Genomic DNA, 22135 nt, shown 5'->3' with positions numbered 1-22135 from the left:
ATCCCATAGTCTGGGCTTTACTACCTCCAGCTACTAATAGACATCTACTAACACAATCCCTGCAAGGGGCGGTCAAGCGAGATCCGCAAGGATAGTCAAGACCGTATAAACCATCATTCAGAATTGGAACCCACCATTTCTGTTAAAAGTGCCTGTACCAAGTCAAGACCAATGCAGTTACTAACTTGTTTCCAAATTAACTGATTGCCATTTGTTAAACAGACTATTCCATTTGACTTTGCCTGGAGTTTATAAATGCGGTTATTTTGTTTTAAGCCTCTGAACTGAACATGGTAAATGACCTGTAGCTTTTTATCTACTTACAGTTATTAATTGAACCCCTTATAATAAGGTTATGTCATTTTTTTATTGTAGATACAAGATCAAAATCTACTGACAGAAGAGTAAAAAGTTCACTAGATTTAAGAACCGTGGAGTCCCAACAGTCACTGGGGGACTCCCCAACTTCTCCTCAAACTTCCTTTACCAAGAAACGTTTCTGGAACAGTTTCCGCAGTAAAACTAGCAGAAAACTGACAAGAAAAAACAAGAACAAAGAACAAATCACTGAGAGTCTATCTGCCAGTCAGCCAAACATCAGTAATGATGACAGGGATGAATTTGTTGACTTGTCTGGTGAGGAACTCTTAGAATACACCTCTGATTCAATAGAGGCTAGAGAGAGGATGGTACGACGAAGGCTTGTGAAGGAACAGGAAGTGGAAGAATCCAGTCCCGACAGAAGTCTTAGTGATCCTAATGTTTCCCCAATCAAACAGAGAGACAGACAACAGAGTGGTCAATTCCATAGTGATGAAGGGGAACGGGAAGACGAGGGTGATAGTGGTATAGCTGTTGTGGAAAGTACAGGTCAAACTGAGGTAGGTTATCTCCCTTTTCAGTAAACACATTTAGAAGTAAAATCTTTGATCTAGCTAAAACATCTCAGGTTCTTGGAGTCTTAATGTTGTAGGTTTTTTGCAATTATATGGTTTGATGGTTGAAATAGTCATTTTGTTTTATCTTGTACATGTTCAGTGTAATAGTACATGGAAATAACATAGACCATTTCCTTTTTTTAATTTAAATCTGTATTGTTGTGTAAACCTGTCTATGAATTCATTTGAAAGTAGATGTTCAGGATAGAAGGTAAATAATATTCACTGCTCAGTAGTCTATAAACAGGCATACATGTACATGCTACACCTTCAGATGTAAAATTAGAACTAGGGGTAGTAAGTGATTTTTTGCACATTTAGTCTAATTTTTTAAGTCATATTTGTCATTTTAGTAATATAAATACATGTTAGATAGATTTTGGCTGTTGGTAATCATTTGACATTCAAAACACAGACCTAGTTATTGATTGAACTAAATATTTACAGGGATCAATTCCCTAAAGAAAGTTTTGTGTTGGAACTTTTTATAGAATATAATTTTTTTTCTTTACCGATTAAACTGGGTTCTTGCATCTACATGAGTGTTAACAGTATATAGTAAATGATTTTGGTATTGTTATATAAAAATGATTCAAAAGAGGAGAAATGAAAATTCATAATATTTGGGAAAAAAAGAAGAAATAATGAAGTTTAAACTGTTTGTAGCAGTATCCATTTTCAAAATTTTCACTCAACAGATTTTGGTATAGAAGAGTAATCAAGGGAACCAAGGTTATAGTGGTAATCAAAAGAATGTAATCCAGGGACATGGAAAACAGACATACACAACAAAGAACATAAAGTAACTTATATCATACAAACAAAGTAACAAAAGCAAATGATCAACTCGGACTCCACTAATAACTGGGAGCATGGACCAGGTGCACCGGTAGGGTAAGCGTCCTCTGCTTTTCTAGAAACACCCGCCGAGTTGCTCATAAAAAGTCAAGTCCGGGGTAGACAAACGAGGAAAGGAAAACCATGACCCTTTGAATAAATCAGTTTTCATGGTGCAGATGGATACACCATAACGATCCATGAGTTCATGATGACGACCAAAGGATAGGCATCATATGTAGATGCTGTTGAAGGAAAATTGTCCAATGCCTACTTCATCCAACCAAAGGAGTAGACCTTGTAATTCCTCCTTATTTGATCAATGAATTTCGATTAAATTTTATAGGAAGTCTAGGCATCTTACATGTAATTATGTACATGTAGATGTGCTTGTGGGAGAGTGATTATTGTCTTGATGTCTGCAGAGGGAGATGATCTAAATAAAAGATTTTTTCTTGTTACATGTACATGTATTACCTTGCTATTACTAAATTCTCCTACACTGGACACTGGATTTTGAAGATTTTTTATTGGAAGGATAGACAAAATTTGCAGATTAGCATGACTGAGGAGGTATCAGTATCGCATTGCATATCCCGAAGCTGGTATACATCAAAACATGGAGGCTATAAAAATATAGTGCATTTTCTTTTTGCCTATCTACAAATTAATGTTTTGTCAAAAGATATGAACAATGACTTATAAAATAGAGCAAACATCACACTGTAAGATCACTAACTTTTTTTAAAAGAAAATCTATAATAAAAAAATTATTTGTTCACATGTCCTTAGAAATGCTACATTCGTGAAAGTTTTATTGAATCAATTTACATTTTTTTTTTAAATCCTAATAATATGAACTTCACTATAGAAATCTATGCGAAAATTAATGCAATACTGAGACCAAGATAATCAATGTTGAACAAGGGAAAATTATCCATGTTAATGGTTTAATATGAACTCAGATCACCCAAAGTGGGGGAGGGGTATTTGCTTTTTAAGTTTTCTCTTAAGTATACTGTATTTCTAGGATTAATTGTTTTCGCATTATTTTGTTTCCCAGTTATTGAACTTAAACCCCCCCCCCCCCCAACAAATGGATATGGGCTTATCATGTTTATTAGCTCAGCTGTTTAGGATTTAATAGTATTTATTTTGAAGTTTATATGTGTGATTCAGCCTCAGTATGTTGGTTAATTCTAAAGCTTGTTTTTACATTGTAAACATATCAGGCTGAACTTTAAATATCTACCTGGATAACATGTTCTTTAGGCTACATTGTAGGCATACAGAGTAAATAATCATTTGACAAGGGTAAATCAATAAAAGATGTTTTTATTTTGTCCTGGATGTATTGATCTCTGTGTTGATAAAAAGTAAAAAATGTATACAATCAGACTTGATGTATACTGGTATTGTCCTGTGCTGGTCGTTATTTGTTTTAATACCTACACCCCTCCCACATCATCATTGTTCAACAGGCCTTTTATTATATAATAAAAAAGTCTGACAAAAACCTGTACTTTGAAGTTGTATTGAACTGCATTTGATTGGTTTTCATGGTTACTTTAGGATCATTTTCTGTTGTAATGGTTAACAAATGTCTCTCTGACAGGGCTAGTGATGAAGGGAAGTCAAACTTCTACATGTAAGGTATTAAAGGAGAAACTGATTTTTTTATTTCCCTTCTATGGTCATGCAGAAAGAAAGAGTGTGTTTCCTGTTAGGCTAAGAAAAAATATGTCTGTTGATGGTTACCTGACTGACCATATTTTTTGCCCTGACCCTAAGCCATGTTATCCGCTAAGTAAAAATAAAAAAGTAAAAATTGGTAATTCAGGTGAAATACAAAAGTATGTTTTATCAGTCTTTCTGACTTTCAGGCAACATGACATTTTGTGTTCTTCAATGTGCATGGTTGACACAGTTGTAAACAGGAACCAACCAGAAGCATGTTGACCACAAAAATAGTTATTAATAATACATACAAAGGTGTTGTTATTGTGTGCATAAAACAATACTCAGAGACTAATGATTTGATTGAAGTAAAGATGAACCTGTGTTCAAAAAAAAATTAAAATGAAAAAATAAAATACAATGAAACTGTAGAACTACCTACCGGTACCCTATTTTAAAAAAATGTTACCTTAAACAGGTATATTCATATGTTATAAGCTAGTTTGCTGTCTCATATCAACTTTCTGTTTTGTTGAATGTTGCCTTTTATCACTGTATGGAATAAAATTTTACCACATTGGCCCATCAACCTGTATTTGCATATAATTTTTGTCACAAATGTGGCATGTAGCTTTATTAGCTAACCTGGCCAAGGGTCATGTGAGTTATTACCATCACTTGGTCATGTGTTTTAATCGTCGTTGTCCATTGCCGTTGTTAACAATTTTTCAAAACTGTTCTCCTTTTGACACTACTTGACCAATTGGAACCAAACTTAGTATGATAGTTCTTTGGGGTGTCCTGCATAGAACTGATGTGGGGATTTTGATCTTTTGAGAAACATGGCCAATAGAACATAAGGGTCAGACAGTAGTTTTTTGCATATATTTCAAAAACCATTAGGTGAAGCCAACTTTGACTGGGCGGAAGTGTTCAGCATGATGAGATCTATCTGTGGTCAAATTTTCATTGTAATCTGTTGAGCCATGTTGGAGTTACTGCGTTTTTTTTTGGTTATTTTCAATGTTATTTCTTTTAAAAATCTTCTCCTCTAACACTACTGGACCAATTGGAACCAGACTTGGTTTGAATGTTCCATGGGATATCCTGTATAGAACTAATGATGTGATGTGGATATTTTTGACCTTGACCTGTTAAAAAACATGGCTGCTGTTACTACAAATAGAACATAGGGGTCAGACAGTAATTTTACGCTTATTATATATCCAAAACTGTTAGGTTTAGCCAAATTCTTTCAGTTGCTGAAATGATCCTTATTATAAGGCCTAGAAAAGTCTTCAAGGGATCAAAGATGTCAGACGACTCCTTGTAAGAGTTATTGCCCTTGAAAGATGAAAAATGACATTTTTTTTTTGGTTACTGTTTTTGGCCAATATCTTGAAAACTATAATAGATATAGAAAGAAATTTTCAATTTCTGAAATGATCCTAATGATAAGTCCTATCAAAGTCTTTTTTAGTCAAAATTTTTTGGACAACTCCTTGTTAAATTTATTGCCTTGAAAGACAAACTTAACAAGGTGAACGATTCAGGCTCCTGAGTGCCTCTTGTATGGATATCATCTTCCTGTTTTGTTGGATTACCTTTAGAGCAGGGTTATACCTAACTATAGGTGTGCATTGTAGCTTGTAAACAAAACAAAAAATAAACATAGATGGGAAAAAAATACATTTCAAATGGTGTTGATGTTCTTGCATGTTATAAAACAATAAAAAGCTATCAAGCAATAAAATTACTGGTATGTAGTCAGAATGGTTTGTTACAGTTTCTGAATCTCCATGCATGTTAAAATGCAATAATAAACTGGTTCCTATTAAATTGGCTTTGAAAGCAATAAAGTTTAATTGTCTTACTGCATTTCTTTATGGAAAAGTCAATATCAGAGATTTAGAATTTGCAGAATTTTGGTATGTTTAATTAGTCTTGTCTTCGGCTGGGTTATTTATACGTTTTTTATGGTTACATGTGTGATTGAGTTATTCTTTGTGTCTTTTTATACACAATAAAATTCTTTAATGGTTATGTTTGTTATAGTAATACTTCTTATCATTCTTATTGCAGAACATTAGTTATACTCTTAAGATTGCTTGGGAGTCCTTATTGTAAACATCAGATGTTGAACTCAGTCTGTTCATTTTTGCAGAGACTGCTCTTGGAAATACAGAATAATTTTTTCAGAACAGTTTAGTTGCAATAATGAGGAACAAATTAAATTGGAGTTTAAGAAGGATCAAATTATTTTTTATAACAATATATGCCCTTGAAACTATTAATACATGCTTACATATATGTTGACTAACTTGATGAAACACTAAAAGTCTTCACAATTTACTTCTTTTGTTACATGATGAAATTAGCTCCAGTCAGATGATTTTGGGGGAACTTCAAAATCACTAATAAAATTGATTGTTAAAGAACAAGTTTTTTTAGGAATATGAAGTTTATTCTAATTAGGTACCCTTTATTGTGCCTTTATTTCAAATGCCACAATTGGTCATTTGTAGCTGACTGTGGATAATAAAAATTAGGCTACAAGGTGATGAATGATTTTCTTATATGGTTTAATTCACTTTGATGCAATACAAATGTGAATAGACAATGTTATGCGACATCTTACAAGGGTGCTCTGATGGGTTAATACCAGTTAGATTCCAATCTAACATGATCATCACATATTGCATACCAAATTTAGGACTACTAGTATTGTTCCAAAAATTTCTTACTGATGTCATTGAGTTTTATATTTTGTAGCAATCCATTCAGATACTGTTTTTTTTCACAATTTCAAGATATGAACTACACTTGGTCTCTAGTGATTACTATCTGGTCATATCTGTCTGTTAGCTTCTTGTATCTGCTTTTAGTTCATGTATTAGGTTATGAGGTAACAGAGTGTGAAAGATAGTGACAATACAGTAGAGACATTGAGATAGCTTCAGCATTGCTTGATGTTTATTCTTTATATACGATTTATGACAAGTAGTTCTGGAGTTTTTTCTCTTGGCTGATGTTGTTTTGACAAATATTAGGAGACTTTTTACTTGTGACATTTTTTAAAATTTTTCTGAATGCATCATTCTACAACATGGATCATTGTTTCATGGATAATTTCCTTCTGTATTGTATTTTTATTTTGCATGATCTATGTACTGAATTCATTCCCCCCTCCCCTGATAGTGCTTATGTCTACATTTGAATATAAAAAATCTGTTTATTGTCAATGGAAGTTTTGTAGATGTTTATGTTATTTGTTTTGAGTATTTTCTATACAGCCTTTTCCTAGACAATCCTAAGGCAGGTAGATATTGGATTTTTAATGTTATTTTTGACATTTAAGCGCTAATTAAGCACAAATTAAGTCTCAGCTTGCCTTAATATGGAATTCTGATCACACATATCACTTCTATGGATACTGTTCAGGATGATAATATTGTGGTATAATAGTATTGATCTGACTACATTTTCTAAGGGAATTGGTGTTTTAGTGATTGAATTCAGATATTTTTTTAGCTGGTCTGTGATTCAACAATGATGCAAGGTTAATGGTGCCTTGGCTTTATTATCAATCTCAGAGCAAAGAAGATCCAATAAGTTGGTGATTGGATTGAGTCAAGTGGACATGAACGTCTGATTTCATTAATGGAGTCCTGAAAATTTGATGGGAAGAAGGAAGCATTATTTACCTAATGTGACTGTTCAATAAGCCTGAAAATACTGGTAGAGACCAAAACATAATAGTTATTAATTATCAAGGTACCTCTTGAGATTGGCCTAGTAATTATGGCCACCTCAGAGGCACTTGTAGAGGCTTTAGTTATAAGACCTCTGCATTCAATGAGGACTAAGTTTCAGGAGTTTTCTAGTCAAGGAAGTGATGATAGTGAGGAGTCATTTCCAAGTCACTTACATGAGGTATAGTATCCACAAACTGTATGTATGTATATTAGACATAGTAATTGGATAGATTATATGGTATAGTCAGTCAGGAACATTAAATCAGGTAATGTTTCATAACGGTCACGAAGACCTCATTGCAGTTATTTTAGGGAAGTCTTTTTGATATATATATTTTTTTTCTCGTCTTAATGATTCATTTGACTGAGTGTTATATTAGTTCTATTTGACTGAGTGTTATATTAGTTCTATTTGACTGAGTGTTATATTAGTTCTACTTGACTGAGTGTTATATTAGTGCTATTTGACTGAGTGTTATATTAGTGCTATTTGACTTACTGGTTATAACTAAATGTCTCAAATATTCCATGTAGAATAAAAATCTGACATATTATTGATCTATTTCTGTCTAATAATGTTAATTGGGTTACAGTGTTCTACATGTAGTGATTACAAATGGTACTGCTGTAATTGTGATGCACCAATATATAGGTCCCCTTCCTACTTGTTTAGTGCCGTAGTATCCTCTTGACTACACGTTAATAAATATGTAATTTCATATTGGCCCTGTTACAGGTTTTAGGTCTGTCATATTGGTTGAGGCGGTTGTTTTTGTCCCGAGGCATCGCTGAGGGCCATTACGGCACTTGAGGCCAATATGATTGACCAAAACCTATAACAGGGCCAAAAAGAAATTACATATTTATTGACAATTTTATTAACCAACTTAACTAGATGATTTGTAGAACAGTTGTTTTTGTGTTTTACCAAGAACATGTAGGTTTATTTACATTATTCAGTCTTAAATATCCTTTTTGTATAAAATGGAAGATTTTATTTGTGTTTCTGCAGCTTTTAGTTATGGTGATCAAAGTTCATTAAATCCAATTCTAACTCAAAATGGCGGTGTCAAACGACAGGAAGTTATGATGCCGTATTGGCCCTGGTTTGATCCATATTGGCCCTGTATAGATGCCCGGTTTGAATTCATATCAGTTGGTCAGTTTTTGATATATTTTAACATTTTGGGTAGTTGGTTAATAATATATAGTAATAGTAAGGTCACTGTCAGTTAGTCTGAAACATCCTTGTGAACTCTATGAATTGAACATCATTGGATTGTAGGTTAAAGACCATGGTTGCAAGGTCAAATATTCACACGACTGAGAGACTATTATACTGTCTTATCTTTCTATTCTATGAAATGACTACTAGGAAACAGATCGATATTGTATTCTGTCATATTCTAGTACGTTTTGGTATGATTGATAGAGGAGAGTACAGATCTTCTTTTGTTTTACTTTTATCACTGATTTTTTCAATAGAAATTCTTCCTTTTGGTCTGTTTTTCCTATGACACATTTTTATTTGGCTGTTTCCTGTTCTAATGGAAGTAACTCTATTTAAAGCATTTTGTTTATTTTACTGTATTATGTTTTATAGGTGGAGGTACATGTACTACAGTGTGCCTGGTATTGTCAGAAGTCATTTATATTCTACAGCTTCATACACTTCAAAAGAAATATCTGTAATTATCTAATAGTAGGCTTTGAAAAAAAAGGAGTTTATAGCATGTAACATTTATTTAAAAAAAAAGAAGACTATTATTGATATGAATGATACCTGATTTTGGTTTTTGGGATTCTAGACTATATTGCTTGTTCTTTTCATAGTTAATCTCAATATTTTAGTGTTTATTGTATGTTTCATGATTGTTTATGTAAATCTCTGGCGTAAGCATATTGATTACTGTTACAGAAGTTATTCTTACAATCATCCAAGTACTGTCTTTGTCAGCTGTCACTCTATCTGAAATGTACATATTGTATCAAAATGTATATAACATAGATGATGTGATTAATGAATTATCTGAAAAACTTTTTGACTGGGTCCTGTTGCTAGGTTGACCTACATGTATGATGATGAGAGTATTAGAATTAAAGATAGGAAGATTAATATATACAGTGCGGAAAAAGGAAGGGAAACTAGGTTTATTTTTAAATGTTTCTTTTTTCTCTGATAACTAAATTTCTTGGTAATCTGTAATTAATAATCAAGGATGTTTGTGTCACAGTGTGTACTTGTGAAAGGTTTTGTTCAAGTTCAATCATGATGATTCTTGATACTGAAGTTCATGTTCATATAAGAGCATTAATATAATATAATTAAGGGAAAGTATATCTTTTATATTCCCACAGTATTTCTAGATTGAGTTACAAAGTGCATCTTTTTACTAGATAATGTCAGGGTAGCACTGTAGTTCTGCTGCTGGGGTATAGTGTAAGGTAATATCAGGCGATCATGGGGGTGGGGGGTCTGAGAAAGTCTACCTCCCTTATTCTTGAAAAGAATGGTTAGTTACATAGAAAAAAATGGAAATCACTGGAGCTGCACCCCCTACTTAGACAAGTCAGTCTCCTAGCCCACTAAAAGACTTTTCACCCCTCTCCACTTCAAAATTATTGATCTGCCATTGGTCCAGACATTAGCTGGTGTAGGATTAGAGCATTCAGGACTAAATAATGAGGTCTAATCCCATTGTGAGTTCAAGCTAAGTTCAGGGACCTGACATTGTTAATTTGTTTAACTACATGATTTTCTTGTATAGAATTTTTTACTTTATATGTCAAGGATTTAAAATCTCATCATACAAAAAAAAATGAATTGCTGCTGTGAGGGGAAAATAGGCAATTTAAGTAACTGATTAATAGTTAAATTTTGTAGCTTATTCCCGGTATATCCATAGGGTTTTAGTTTTTAATGGAGTCTGAGTTGCTCATTTGCTTTTGTTACTTTGTATGTATGATTGTAGTTACTTTATGTTCTTTGTTGTGTATGTCTGTTTTCCATGTCTGGTGTTTGTCGCTGGATTACATTCTTTTGATAACCTTGGTTCCCTTGATTACTCTTATAATACTTTTGTGGTGTTCGGTGGTATGTGAAAATAGATATCTATGATGAAAGAATTCAGGTTTTATGGTTGCGATGAGCATTCCATATTAGTTGACTTATGTGAAGGATAGGGTATAAAGAATTGTAAGAGTAATCAAGGGAACCAAGGCTACAGTGGTAATCAAAAGAATGCAATCCAGGGACAAAGACCAGACATGGAAAACAGACATACACAACAAAGAACATAAAGTAACTAAAATCATAGATACAAAGTAACAAAAGCAAATGAGCAACTCGGACTCCACTAAAAACTGGGAGCATGGACCAGGTGCACCGGTAGGGTAAGTGGTGATTTTCAGTTAAAGAAACCTGCTCTAAAAGCTAATCTGTATGATGTGGAAAAAAGTCTGTGTAACTTCTTCAAGCTGTTTTCAATAAATTAAAATATTAGAGTTCAAACACCGAAATATGACATGATGTTAGTTACCACAGAAAGAAGACTATTGTTTATGTCTTTTTCCTAACAGTTTCTAGCATTTAAGTATCATTTACAATCGTTTTTAGCACTTAGTTACTATTAACTATGATTACTGTAATTTGCTGTTGATAGACTGTCATGATCAATAAACTAATTAGGTAGTATTCATCCTTCAAAACTGATCAATGGACAGTCGATTAATTCTGGTGTCAAATATAATTTCTGAGTATACAAGAAGATAACAATAAAATAATGATATAGACTCCCTTTCTACAACCACACACCATCCTTTTAATCTTACCTGACCTGTTCTTAAAAACCATACCTGTAATAGATAAAAAAAAAAACTTACGATAAGGGCTAGTAAAGTCTTTGTTTTGTCAAAGTTTATTAACAACTCCTAATAACAGTTATTGCCATTGAAAGACCAAAAAAAAAAGCAATTAATAGCCTACACAAGAAGTAAAGTAGAAGACATATAGCAATCCTTTATAGGAGTTTTTTGCCCTCAGAAGGCCTTAGAACTTCATAATAGATACAAAAAAAGACTTAGTTAACATAATGAACAGAATGATAAAACTTACATTAATTTATAGTTGAATGACCACTCCTTGTTAGAGCCCTTGCAAGGCAAAGCATAAATTTTCTTTCCAGATTTTATACCCTGCCACACAAAATGTGATACCCTCTGAGAAGTTGCATGTCTGTCCATCTATTCATCCGGCTGTCCATGTGTCTATCCCTGAAAAGATCCTTTTCAAACCTTGTATAATTATTGAGTATCATGAAATACAGATCAAGTATGAATTACAGTTTCATTTGATTATTCACACAAATGTTACAGCCATTTTAACTGGTTTAGAGTTCTACTATAAAAGGACATTGTATACATGTAAAGTATAATTGATAATTCAATTAAGTCAATGAGATACCTGCATACGTCATTATTGTATGTATACTGTAAGTTGTTTTCACGTGCTTGAATATAATATATAGGTACATTTCTGCCTAAAAACTTTCATTATTACCTTTTTCTGACGTAGTGTATTAAATGCACGATGTAATGCAGTTTTTCAATGAACCAATTGGTCGCTTGTATATTTTGTAGTTAACAACAAGCATAAGAAATAAGCGTGTTCCCCCATAGAAAATTCGTGATTGGATAAAGCCAAGTATTGTTAGTATATTTTTCTTATGTGTGCATGGAATCAATAAAAGTTGGTATAAACCATTTATATCTTTGAATTAGTGGAATTTGAACTAAAACAAAACCAGAAATCTAAAAAAAAAAATCTTAGTACAATTTTCACGTGGCCAACTATCAGTACAGTTGTAGTAGTGAACAGTAGTAATTGAAGCGATTGGGCATTTAACAACACCTGAACAGAGAACATTGTTTTTCACCTTATTTGGTTATGGAGACATGGCATTCTCTTGCATGTGAGAATTCTATTTGTCCCAACCTTTACCTCCAAATTTTTTTGGATGAATTGGAGTTATCTTTCTTTGATTATTAAAGCCTGTTGTGACAGCTAGGAGTAATATGGAGTCTAGATAACACTATGTAGAGGTATTGTTTAATGTCCCATTAGATATTATATTTTTAGCAAATATTTTGAAAACCGTAATAGATAGAAATTTTCAATTGATGACATATTTCTATCGATAACAGGTACAAATACAATGTATCTATGGGTTGATACTGAATGAACACTACTTATTAAAGTTATTGCCCTGGAAAAGCAAGAAATAACATATTTGCAGTTATGATCTCACATGAAAGACATATCTAATTGATGAATGCTCTTATTGGCTTTATGCATGATAGTCTTCTTGAATTTAATTTGGCTGACAAATCCTTTTTAGAGTTATTGGCTTTGATAAAAAAAATCCTTGTAGTTTTTTGCTCAATAAATTTTTAAAATGATAAGACATTAAATTTGTTTTTGTTGTAGAGACTAGCAGGAATCATGCTAGGAGGGTCTATTTAATGATATCAATTTTGTTCTGCTTGATCTAGAGATTTTAATTTTTCTATTTAAGCAACTCTTGTTAATCTGTTGCTTTTGTGAATTTCTGGGTTGTCATCCAAGAATTGGAATTTATTGGCAGATAATTTTTTGATGGGTTAGAAAGTTTATTTTAGGCATCTGTTGTAAGAGCAGTGAAGGCAACTCATTTCACATCAATTCCGTAGCCAAAGGCAAATTATTGCTGTCTAGATTTCATTCATATTCTATCAATAATGGCTAGGTTTTATTGACATCTAACATACTGAAAGACTATATGTAATGTATATTTGTTCATGTAATTCATGCATATTTGTTTTGAGTTCTAATCCATTGAATATGCTTTATACTGAGCCCTTTAATTGGTTATAAGATCAATCTTCATTTTAAGTTGGGGCTCATTCATCAGTTTCTGAATGAAATATATAAATAATTCTGTTGTTAAAATTGTCTTGATGGATGTTTCATTGATAAACTGTCATAGCTTCTGTCACAATTAATAAAGGCATTCACCTTTTGTTATTTGATTTCTTGACAAGCTTTTAAGGTATGCTGTGAATTGATATACCAGTAATGAGGTATTGAATGTTTCTACAGGTTCAACATTTTAAGATAACATCTGTAATTTGTACCTGTCATACACAGGTAAAATTGACCTAGAGGTGCACTTACCTCAATATTACCATATCTTCTGAGGCCTTAGGGTTGATCTTGGGTCTAATAATAATGTCATAGTGTGTAATAGTCTCAAATTAAAATCTGGCAGTTATCTGTGTCCAATCAGTAACAAGGGAAGTTGTCCTTAATCTCTGAGACAAGAAATTATAGGAAGTTAAAAAAAACAAGAAAACTTGACATTGGATTGGACGGAAGGATCTACTATGTAAAAGATGTTTGATATTGTACTTTTGAAATCTCATTACACCACTCCACTTCCTGTGTACAACCTATCATATTTGAGGTATATATTGGTCAGATTTTTACTAATCTGATTAATTATGGGATATTTGTTGAATGTAAACAATATATTGTCATGGATTGATATTCTTATAGTGGTAGTATAATGGTGGAATGTCTTTGATATTACTAGTTAAGTGAATGTAATTAATGTGAGCAGAGGAAGGAATACTGGTGTGATAGAAAACAGGTTTCTAATCTCTAATCCCTGCAGGCCGAGCTCAGTAAAGAGAAAAAATCGTTTCATGTTGTGATTTGACGCAATTTCTTATATGCTGGAGTTCTGTATCTGTGAAAGTGCTGTAGAAAAGTAATTGATTTACTATCAGTTTGTAAAATCTTATTTCATGGAAGCTAACTTTGTTCAAAGGCACTGATGTAAATATTGGATACTTTTTCTGAATCTATTTCTGCAATACGCTTAGTAATTGGATGGAAACTTAATAAAATTGTCATGAAAATGAGGCCAGAAGTAATTGTTAGTGCCCTCAGGAGGTTTCACTCTCAATAAGTGTTGGAATAGTCTGGAGATATTTTGGACTATTATTTTTCTTACACAATTTTCGTGAAATTTATATCAGCTGTTAATACCAGCCATATATTTCCATTTTAATAGTGTTTCCTATGGACTTTTCCTGACCAACTTGATTGATAGTTTTACATAGTTTCACACAAAAAATGTCCTATTGATATTGAGTATCATTTTAACTGGTAAACATTCATAAATATTTATGTCATAATGTGTCTGTCATGAAACTTTGTATCAAGTTTTTCAAACACTAAATTTCATGAATAGTTTATAAAATTGTTATATTAGCACTGTCTTGTTATACATGCTCTATTGACAACGTGGATGTAAAATGTCATCTTCAGATGGTGAACAATCTGTTTTATCATCTGCCAGTTTGATAATGGCAAGACATAGGAAGAAAAAATGGAAGAGAAGAATATTTGGAGGAATATCAGGAACATTTAGGAAATCATCTAAATCAAAATTTAAAAAGTCACGATCAGTGAGTCAGTCAGTGGGTAGCTTGATTGAAAATGCCACAAGTACTGTAATGGGAAATTTAAATACTCAGTTTGGTTCGTGGGGTAATCTGGATTCTTTGAGTACAGCCAGTAATATATCTGATGATAGTGTAGAAAGTCATGATAGTTATGACAGATTAAGTGTACCGGTACAGTTTTCAGATTCTGGTATTCTTCAGTCCTCACAGGAATCCCTTCTTTTTGATCTTCATAGTGACCAGGGTGAGGTAGGGATACTACTTATAGATCATACTTTACATGTACATGTAGAAGGGTTCATTTATGAAATTTATTCTTTGCTTGATGCTTCTTTAATTTTTCAGAACATTATGCTTAACACATATGGACTATGCCTCTCTGTATGTCTGTCATCCATATGTCAGGCCTGAGGTTTAGGTTTGAGTTTAAAGTTTTTACCCTGCATATATCAGTTCAAATCATTTTATATTAAACATTTATGCTTATATTGCTGATATTGTCTTTAAAATATAATAATGAATTAACTTCTATGATACAACTGGATTTAGTCTTACTAGAGATGTGTTCATACAATGCCTTGCATATCATTTTTGGAAACTGAGAACTTGGTATTTTGTATTCTATACATCATATATCCTGTAACAAATGGACTATCATGAAATTATGACAGAACATATTATTCACCCAACAATCTACAGTTGTCACTTGCTTGTCATGATCATTTAAAAGAACATACATTAACCCAAATCTTCATTATTTTTATATGTAAATATTTGACATAACTTTGTGTTCATTTAGAAATAAATCACCTATGTGTAAATTTACCTGTATTTATATATAATGAAAATGTGGTTCTGAATCTGGAAAGAGTGGTAAAATCAAGAGAGCTTTTATGAAAAAAAAACAAAAAAAAAAAAAAAACAATGTAATCCTCTGAATCACAAAAAAAAGCTGTATTGCTGATTTGTTTTTTACATGTATTACTGTAAGTACCAGTCCACATAAAATTAAGATAATGCAGATGGTAAAGTGATTCATGGCGAAGAAAAGGATGCTTTTTCAGTCTACATATGCTATACTTTCACAAAACAATAATCAATTCTGCATTCAGATCTGCACTTTTTAGATATTCATACATTCATCTCCTACTAAAATCAACCAAATGAAACAAAATCAAGAATGATAACAATTTCATGAATAATATATATGTATTTTTTTTTATCTTAAAAGCACAACCAAATAAAAAAATAAGATTGGTAATGTGATCAGTAACTGTTTCTGCATTAGAAATAAAAGTTTTTGACATGCATGAATGACCTTCTGCCTGCTTGTTAGAATCACTGCTACTGAATGCCACTCTTGTGTGTCTAGAATTAAATATTGGCTCTTAATTACAGTTGTAAAATTAGATGGAAAAATTATTTTGTAATTAAATATTTAACATTGAAGTGTTTCACAATAACCAGTATATATATATAGTGTTGAAAAATAATGACACATAGTTTCATCCAGTATTACATTTTTTACATTGTCTATTTCAGTTATCTGACACCTTGATCTTAAAATTACTTCAAACAGAAGTCTTCTGTGAATGTCAAAAATTGTATTTGAACCTACCCAGTATTAGGACCAATACCCTACAAGTTTTATACATTTTAAATTTCATTGAACAGAGGATCTGGCTGACCAGTTACTTATATACATTAGAAAGTTTATGTTCATATACAATCTCTAGACTATCTTTTGGTTAAAAATGGAATATTTTTACTTTTTTCAGGATGTTGTATTAAGGCAGAGAAAACATTCCATGCAACACCATGCTTGTTATAACTTAGAAATCATGCTGTTGGAGGGAAGGGACCTAGTTATTAGGGACAGCAGTGGTAAGAACTTAATAAATATAGTGAACTTATGAAATATTTGGTATAGAGATTAATGTTCTGATGAAAGTCCAAAGCATAGTAACTTATAAAAACAAATAGAGTTTTTCCATGAGTTTGAAGTTAGGCTAGTTCATGGAAAATTACTATACCCCCACAAACAAACTTGGGTGATATCAGAATCACCGCAATCTGTCTGTTTGTCTATCCACATTTTTTGTAAGCACATTTTCTAAATGGCTCAAAACATTTTAATGAAATTTGACAGGAAGGTATGATATAAATATAGGCATGAAGGAATATAATTCCTGTTGGATGACTCCAAGGGGAGATAATTCAGCTTAAGGATTGACATATTTCAATCTTACATGTAAGGGTAATTCCTCTTAAACTGTTGAAAAGTTAGGGATTATAATTTTGTGTAAAAGCCACATAAAGGATGATATTATTTTCAGAGGTCTCCAAAGGGAGATAAATGAACTTAATGGTTTTGCATTTAAAACATTTAAATACATATGAATGGGGAGAATATTCTCTTTGTGAGCTTATTCACAGTATTTCTATTTTTTTTTTAAAGCTGAATCTAAATTTTGTTTAACAAAACGCTTGTATTCATCAACCATTAAAGCATACAGAAAAAAGTGATAACTTAACATGATCTCTCCCTTACCAATAGCTTTGTCAACTGTCACATGAAGTTCGCTGATGACGATCCATTTTTTTGACATGTATTAGGTATGAATTGAGGAAAAAAATCTCTACATCAAACTTTAAAAAATCACAATGTAGAAACCATATCATATTGTAATTATATGAAAGAGTAATCAAGGGAACTAAGATTCTAACAGAAGTCCAAAGAATGTAATCCAGGGACAAAGACCAGACATGGAAAACAGACAAACACATCAAAGGACGTAAAATAACCAAAATAATAGATACAAAGTAATAAAAGTAAATGAGCAACTCAGACTCCACTAAAAACTGGGAGCATGGACCAGGTGAAGGTTGGAACATGTGAAAATGTGTGCAGCAAATAATTTGACATGATATGAATTTATCATTTCTGTTTGTTATGTAGAGAATTATAAGGTATCTGTATCAAGGCAAACACAAGCTTGTTTAATCACCATGAATAATACCTTCATTTCAGGTACCAGTGATCCATATGTAAAATTCAAGTTAGGGAACAAAGTGGTGTGTAAAAGTAAAACTGTGTTTAAAAACTTAAATCCTCAATGGAAGGAGACGTTCCATCTATTGATTGAGGATCTATTCCGACCCTTACAGCTACAGGTGTATGACTACGATCGAGGGAGATTTGATGATCCCATGGGCTCAGCTGAGATTGATATGGCTACATTAGATTTGAATGAGTAAGTCTGGGGAAAACTAGGATATGTCATGTATATTCATAAGGCTAATGTAGTTTACTTGTTAGTGAAGTTCTGGGTTCAATGCCCTCCTTTCTTTAAATTCTTGTTTGTCTTAAACCAATATAAGAAGGAACCAGATATACAAAATGTAGCTTAAATTGAATTAAAATTACCTGCCTTTTGTTATAATTCTATTATCACTAGTGAGCAGTCGTTCTCAGATATCTTGTAAATTTTAATAATGCTAAACATTTCATAAAAGTCATCTAATTAAGTTTGCATACTAGCAAAAAAAAATGCATAGTTATCAAAATATTTTTGAAGATAAAAATCTTATTAAAATGACATGATTCTTCATACACTGACAAAACTGTCTGAAAACACTTTTCTATAATAATCCTCGGAATTGGTTTGGTTAGTTTCTAGATAACAAAAGGAAAAGGGGCAAAAAAGGGTCTCATGGGCTAAAAAATACAACTGAAAATTGCAAAGTGTTGAAGGATTTAATTTAGGGACTTGGAATCCATCACAATTAAGGACACATGAAGATTTCTGAAAATTCTTGCATTAAAAGGACTGAGAAATAGTTCGAAGTTCATAAAAATTCACATATTATTTCAATTTTGTACTTTTTGGTCATTTTCTGGTCATATTTTTGGCAAAGAAATGGTGTCCACACCCAAGAAGCATCATCATTTTTAGTGAATACATTCATTATTACATATTTTATCATATACATCTGAAAATGTAAAGTTGTTTCTTTGGTGTGGGCAAAGCTTTCTGGATAAAAATGTCAGAAAAAAACAACAAAATCTACAATTCTAAGCAGTTTTTAGCTCACATGGCCAAAGGCCTTGTGAGCTATTGCCATCACTTAGTGTCTGTCGTTGTCGTTGTCGTTGTCGTCGTCATTGTTATCGTTAACAATTTTTTCAAAACTCTTCTCCTCTGACACTACTTGACCAATTGGAACAAACTTGGTTTGATGTTCCTTGGGGTATCCTGCATAGAATTGGTGTGGGGATTTTTTATAAGTAGAAAAACATGCCCACTGTTACTAAAAAAAGAACATAGGGGTCAGACAGTTTTTCGCATATATCTCCAAAACCCTTTGGTTTAGCCAAATTCTAACATGGGTAATAGTATTCAGCATGATGTGATATATATGTGGTCAAATTTTCATTTTAATCTGTTAAGCCATGTTGGAGTTATTGCCCTTTTTTTACTTTTTTTGGCTATTTTTAATGTTATTTCTTTTAAAAATCTTCTCCTCTGACACTACTTGACCACTTGGAACCAAACTTGGTATGAATGTTCCTTGGTGTATCCTTTAAGAACTATTGTGGGGATTTTTCATCCATTGAAAATCATGGCCGCCTTTACATACTAGAACAAAGGAGTCAGACAGTATTTTTTTGCATATATGTCCAAGCCGTCAGGTTTAGCCAAATTCTGACATAGGGTAAAAGTGTGCAGCATGATGAGATCTATCTGGTCAAATTTTCATTTTAATCTGTTAAAGCCATATTGGAGGTATTGCCCTTTTTCGACATTTTTTTGCTATTTTTAATGTTATTATTATTCTAAAATCTTCTCCTCTGACACTACTTGACCAATGGAACCAAACTAGGCCTTCCGAAGTCTTGTCAAGTTGTCAGGCGACTTCTTGTAAGAGTTATTGCCCTTGAAAGATGAAAAATGATTTTTTTTTTTTTTAATTTTTCAAATGCACTTTTCAGTCAATATCTTGAAATTATAATAGATAGAAAGAAACTTTCAATCTCTGAAATGATCCTTATGATAGTCCTACCAAAGTCTTTTTGAGTCAAAATTGTTGGACAACTCCTTGTTGAATTTATTGCCCTTAAAATGCAAACTTTAACCAGGTGAGCAATTCAGACTCCTGGGAGACTTTTGTTGTTAAATGATGTGAAATTGTGGCACCATTATGACTTCATACCACAGAACATTATTTTTCATATTAGTAAGCGACGCAAAGCAGTGCGAGCTCTACAGTTATTATGTGTACTATCTAATTTTTCTTTAGGTTCTCCAATATACTAACGAAAAAAAAAGTCATGCCCTGAAAGTAATAAAAAGCGGCTGTCCATATGGTGAAAATTCGTCATTTCCTTAAACAAATTGAAATATATAGGTTAAAATTACGTTGCAGTAAAAATTACTTGGTCTTTTCTGATAGTTTTTGCGTCTTTTAAAAAATTTTTTTACATACCAGTATGAAAAGAAGTGAATAAGATGTGCTTTTAAAAAGTTCAGGGAAAATGTGGATGTACATGTGTGTATCTCAACTGTTCCACTGTTGCTGTTGTCAAGAACCTAACCCACCTTGGAAAAAAATTAACTCCGTTTGAATTATCCAAAGCGAAGCATATTTTTTGTTAGATAGGAAAAGCAATCATTTTCTTTTTGGGGTTTACAGCTGTCATTTGCATCTGAATTTTGTTTATGTCACATGATATGTATAAAATATTCCTACCGTCTGTAGAGGACTGTAATATATCTGGTATCTGTACAAATTGATCTAATTGGCGGGCTTAAACTGAAAAGGATGTTGCTAGAGATCCCTAAAGGGTTATAAATTGTCAAGTATGGCAAAGTGCTACAATTGACCTTCTTGAAAGAAAATGGGATAAGAGGGAGGCTGGTGGCTGGGATCTTTTTTGAAAAAAAAAAAATAATAAATGATTTTGATATTATTACAACATAGGTCATATTTTTAGGCAATATTCATAGCCTTATGTCTTTACATCTTTATGCTTATTGATACAGGGCTGAAATCTTAAAAAATAAATCATACCCTCCCCCAGTTTTCTGAGTCAATATGCTTCATAAGTAATCAGTGTTTGTTAATGTATAAACATTGACTTAGAGAGAGTGAGATAAATGAAATGCCTAGTTTGTGTATGCATGAACTGGCCTGTAAAGCCATCTAGTTTAGGCAATCTATGGCTAGTTACGGTAGTTTTCATCATTATAGGAATCAATATACTGTAACTAAGTTTTGACATTGTTTATGGATTTTTATTTTGTAGAATGTTACTTCGATTGTCATAATCTGAATGTACAGAAATGTTTCTGTCAGAATGGGTTTTGTCTGCTCAGAGAAATTGATCTTAATTTATCAATATCCCTTTAATTACATGAAATCCTTTGAGACAGATAATGCTTAAGACATTTATACTCTTTTATGGATCTTTTTATATTTTTAATTAAAGTATGTATGCATATCAATATGAAGAACTACATGTATCAATAAAAATGTACATTTAGGTTTTCTTATAAAAAGTCTAGAGTAATAAAAGTCCAAGTATTAATGTGCCACATTGTTTTTAGTCCAAATGCTCTGAAAGTACTTTAATTCGTGGATACCAATTTTTGTGGATTAGAGAAGAACCACAAGTTCATGGATTCTTGAATTCATAGTTTTGAGATTTTCAGTATACACATCGTAGGAATTATCCTTTTCGTTGGGAACCGAATTTATAGTTTGGCTTTCCCATGAAAACCATGAAAATTGGTATCCCATGAACAATTTTACCTTTACAGTAGATGTTGGTTGCTGGTTTTCACATACATAACAAAAATAAAACTTGAATTTTTTTTTCTATCACCATTAACAGCTTTAGTGCTTAACATAGAACAAAACCAGGCACAAGTAGCTTTATAAGTGTACCCCCAAAGCGGCAATAAGGAACTATAGTAATCACAACTATGTGTCTGTTTGTCTGTTCATCTCACTTAGTCATTTAGGTGATAACTTGAGTATTAGGACATTTATTTTTAACATGTGGCTTGTATTTATCAATATCTTGAATGAGTTTTAAAAAGAAAGTATATGAAACTGATGAAAAAGCACTAATTCTAAGGATCCAATCTTATTTATTCAATCATGATGGATTTGATTAATGTTTTGCATTTGGCTTGTATTTATCAAAAATTTAAATGGATGAAGATATAAAAGTACTAAATGCCATGGCTTTGGGGGTGGGGGAATCTTTGTTTCATGAATTTAATCGTGTTTGGGTGATGACTTGTAACTATTACATGCGGCACCCAGGAGGAATTTAGGACATGGTGCACATAGAGGAGATATCAGTATCCTGATTGAGATTCAGCATATGTATGAGTACCTAGAACTTCCCTGGTT

The 22135-nt window shown here is 32.4% G+C and overlaps 1 protein-coding gene and 1 long non-coding RNA gene across 12 annotated transcripts in view; one reads left to right on the top strand and one right to left on the bottom strand.

Moving 5' to 3' along the window:
• Window positions 1–22135, top strand: part of LOC148622043 (multiple C2 and transmembrane domain-containing protein 1-like) — a 74356-nt gene that overhangs the window by 24948 nt on the left and 27273 nt on the right. For 8 of the 10 annotated variants that reach the window (XM_088571549.1, XM_088571548.1, XM_088571547.1 and 5 more), the window contains 3 exons: window positions 376–881; window positions 16492–16597; window positions 17745–17967. In XM_088571549.1, the coding sequence (XP_088427675.1) occupies window positions 376–881; window positions 16492–16597; window positions 17745–17967 (835 nt within the window). Of the gene's footprint in view, window positions 1–375; window positions 882–6988; window positions 7386–14021; window positions 14963–16491; window positions 16598–17744; window positions 17968–22135 lie in introns of those variants that run through there. The other 2 variants (XM_088571556.1, XM_088571555.1) reach the window with 2 other exon arrangements.
• Window positions 10763–13707, bottom strand: LOC148622044 (uncharacterized). Of its 2 annotated transcripts, XR_015920547.1 has the most exons (3): window positions 13419–13707; window positions 11322–11479; window positions 10763–11062 (listed from the first exon to the last, which is right to left on the bottom strand). It is a non-coding gene; the product is annotated as an uncharacterized LOC148622044 (long non-coding RNA). The 2 variants fall into 2 exon arrangements; XR_015920546.1 differs by lacking the exon at window positions 13419–13707 and having other exon boundaries at window positions 11322–11616.

Source organism: Perna viridis, chromosome 3 (assembly GCF_037379345.1).
Source record: "Perna viridis isolate PV_CMFRI_1.1 ecotype Kerala chromosome 3, ASM3737934v1, whole genome shotgun sequence".
Classification (NCBI taxonomy): domain Eukaryota; kingdom Metazoa; phylum Mollusca; class Bivalvia; order Mytilida; family Mytilidae; genus Perna; species Perna viridis.
Note: the sequence above shows the minus strand (reverse complement) of the source record. Positions and strands in the feature narration are given on the sequence as shown.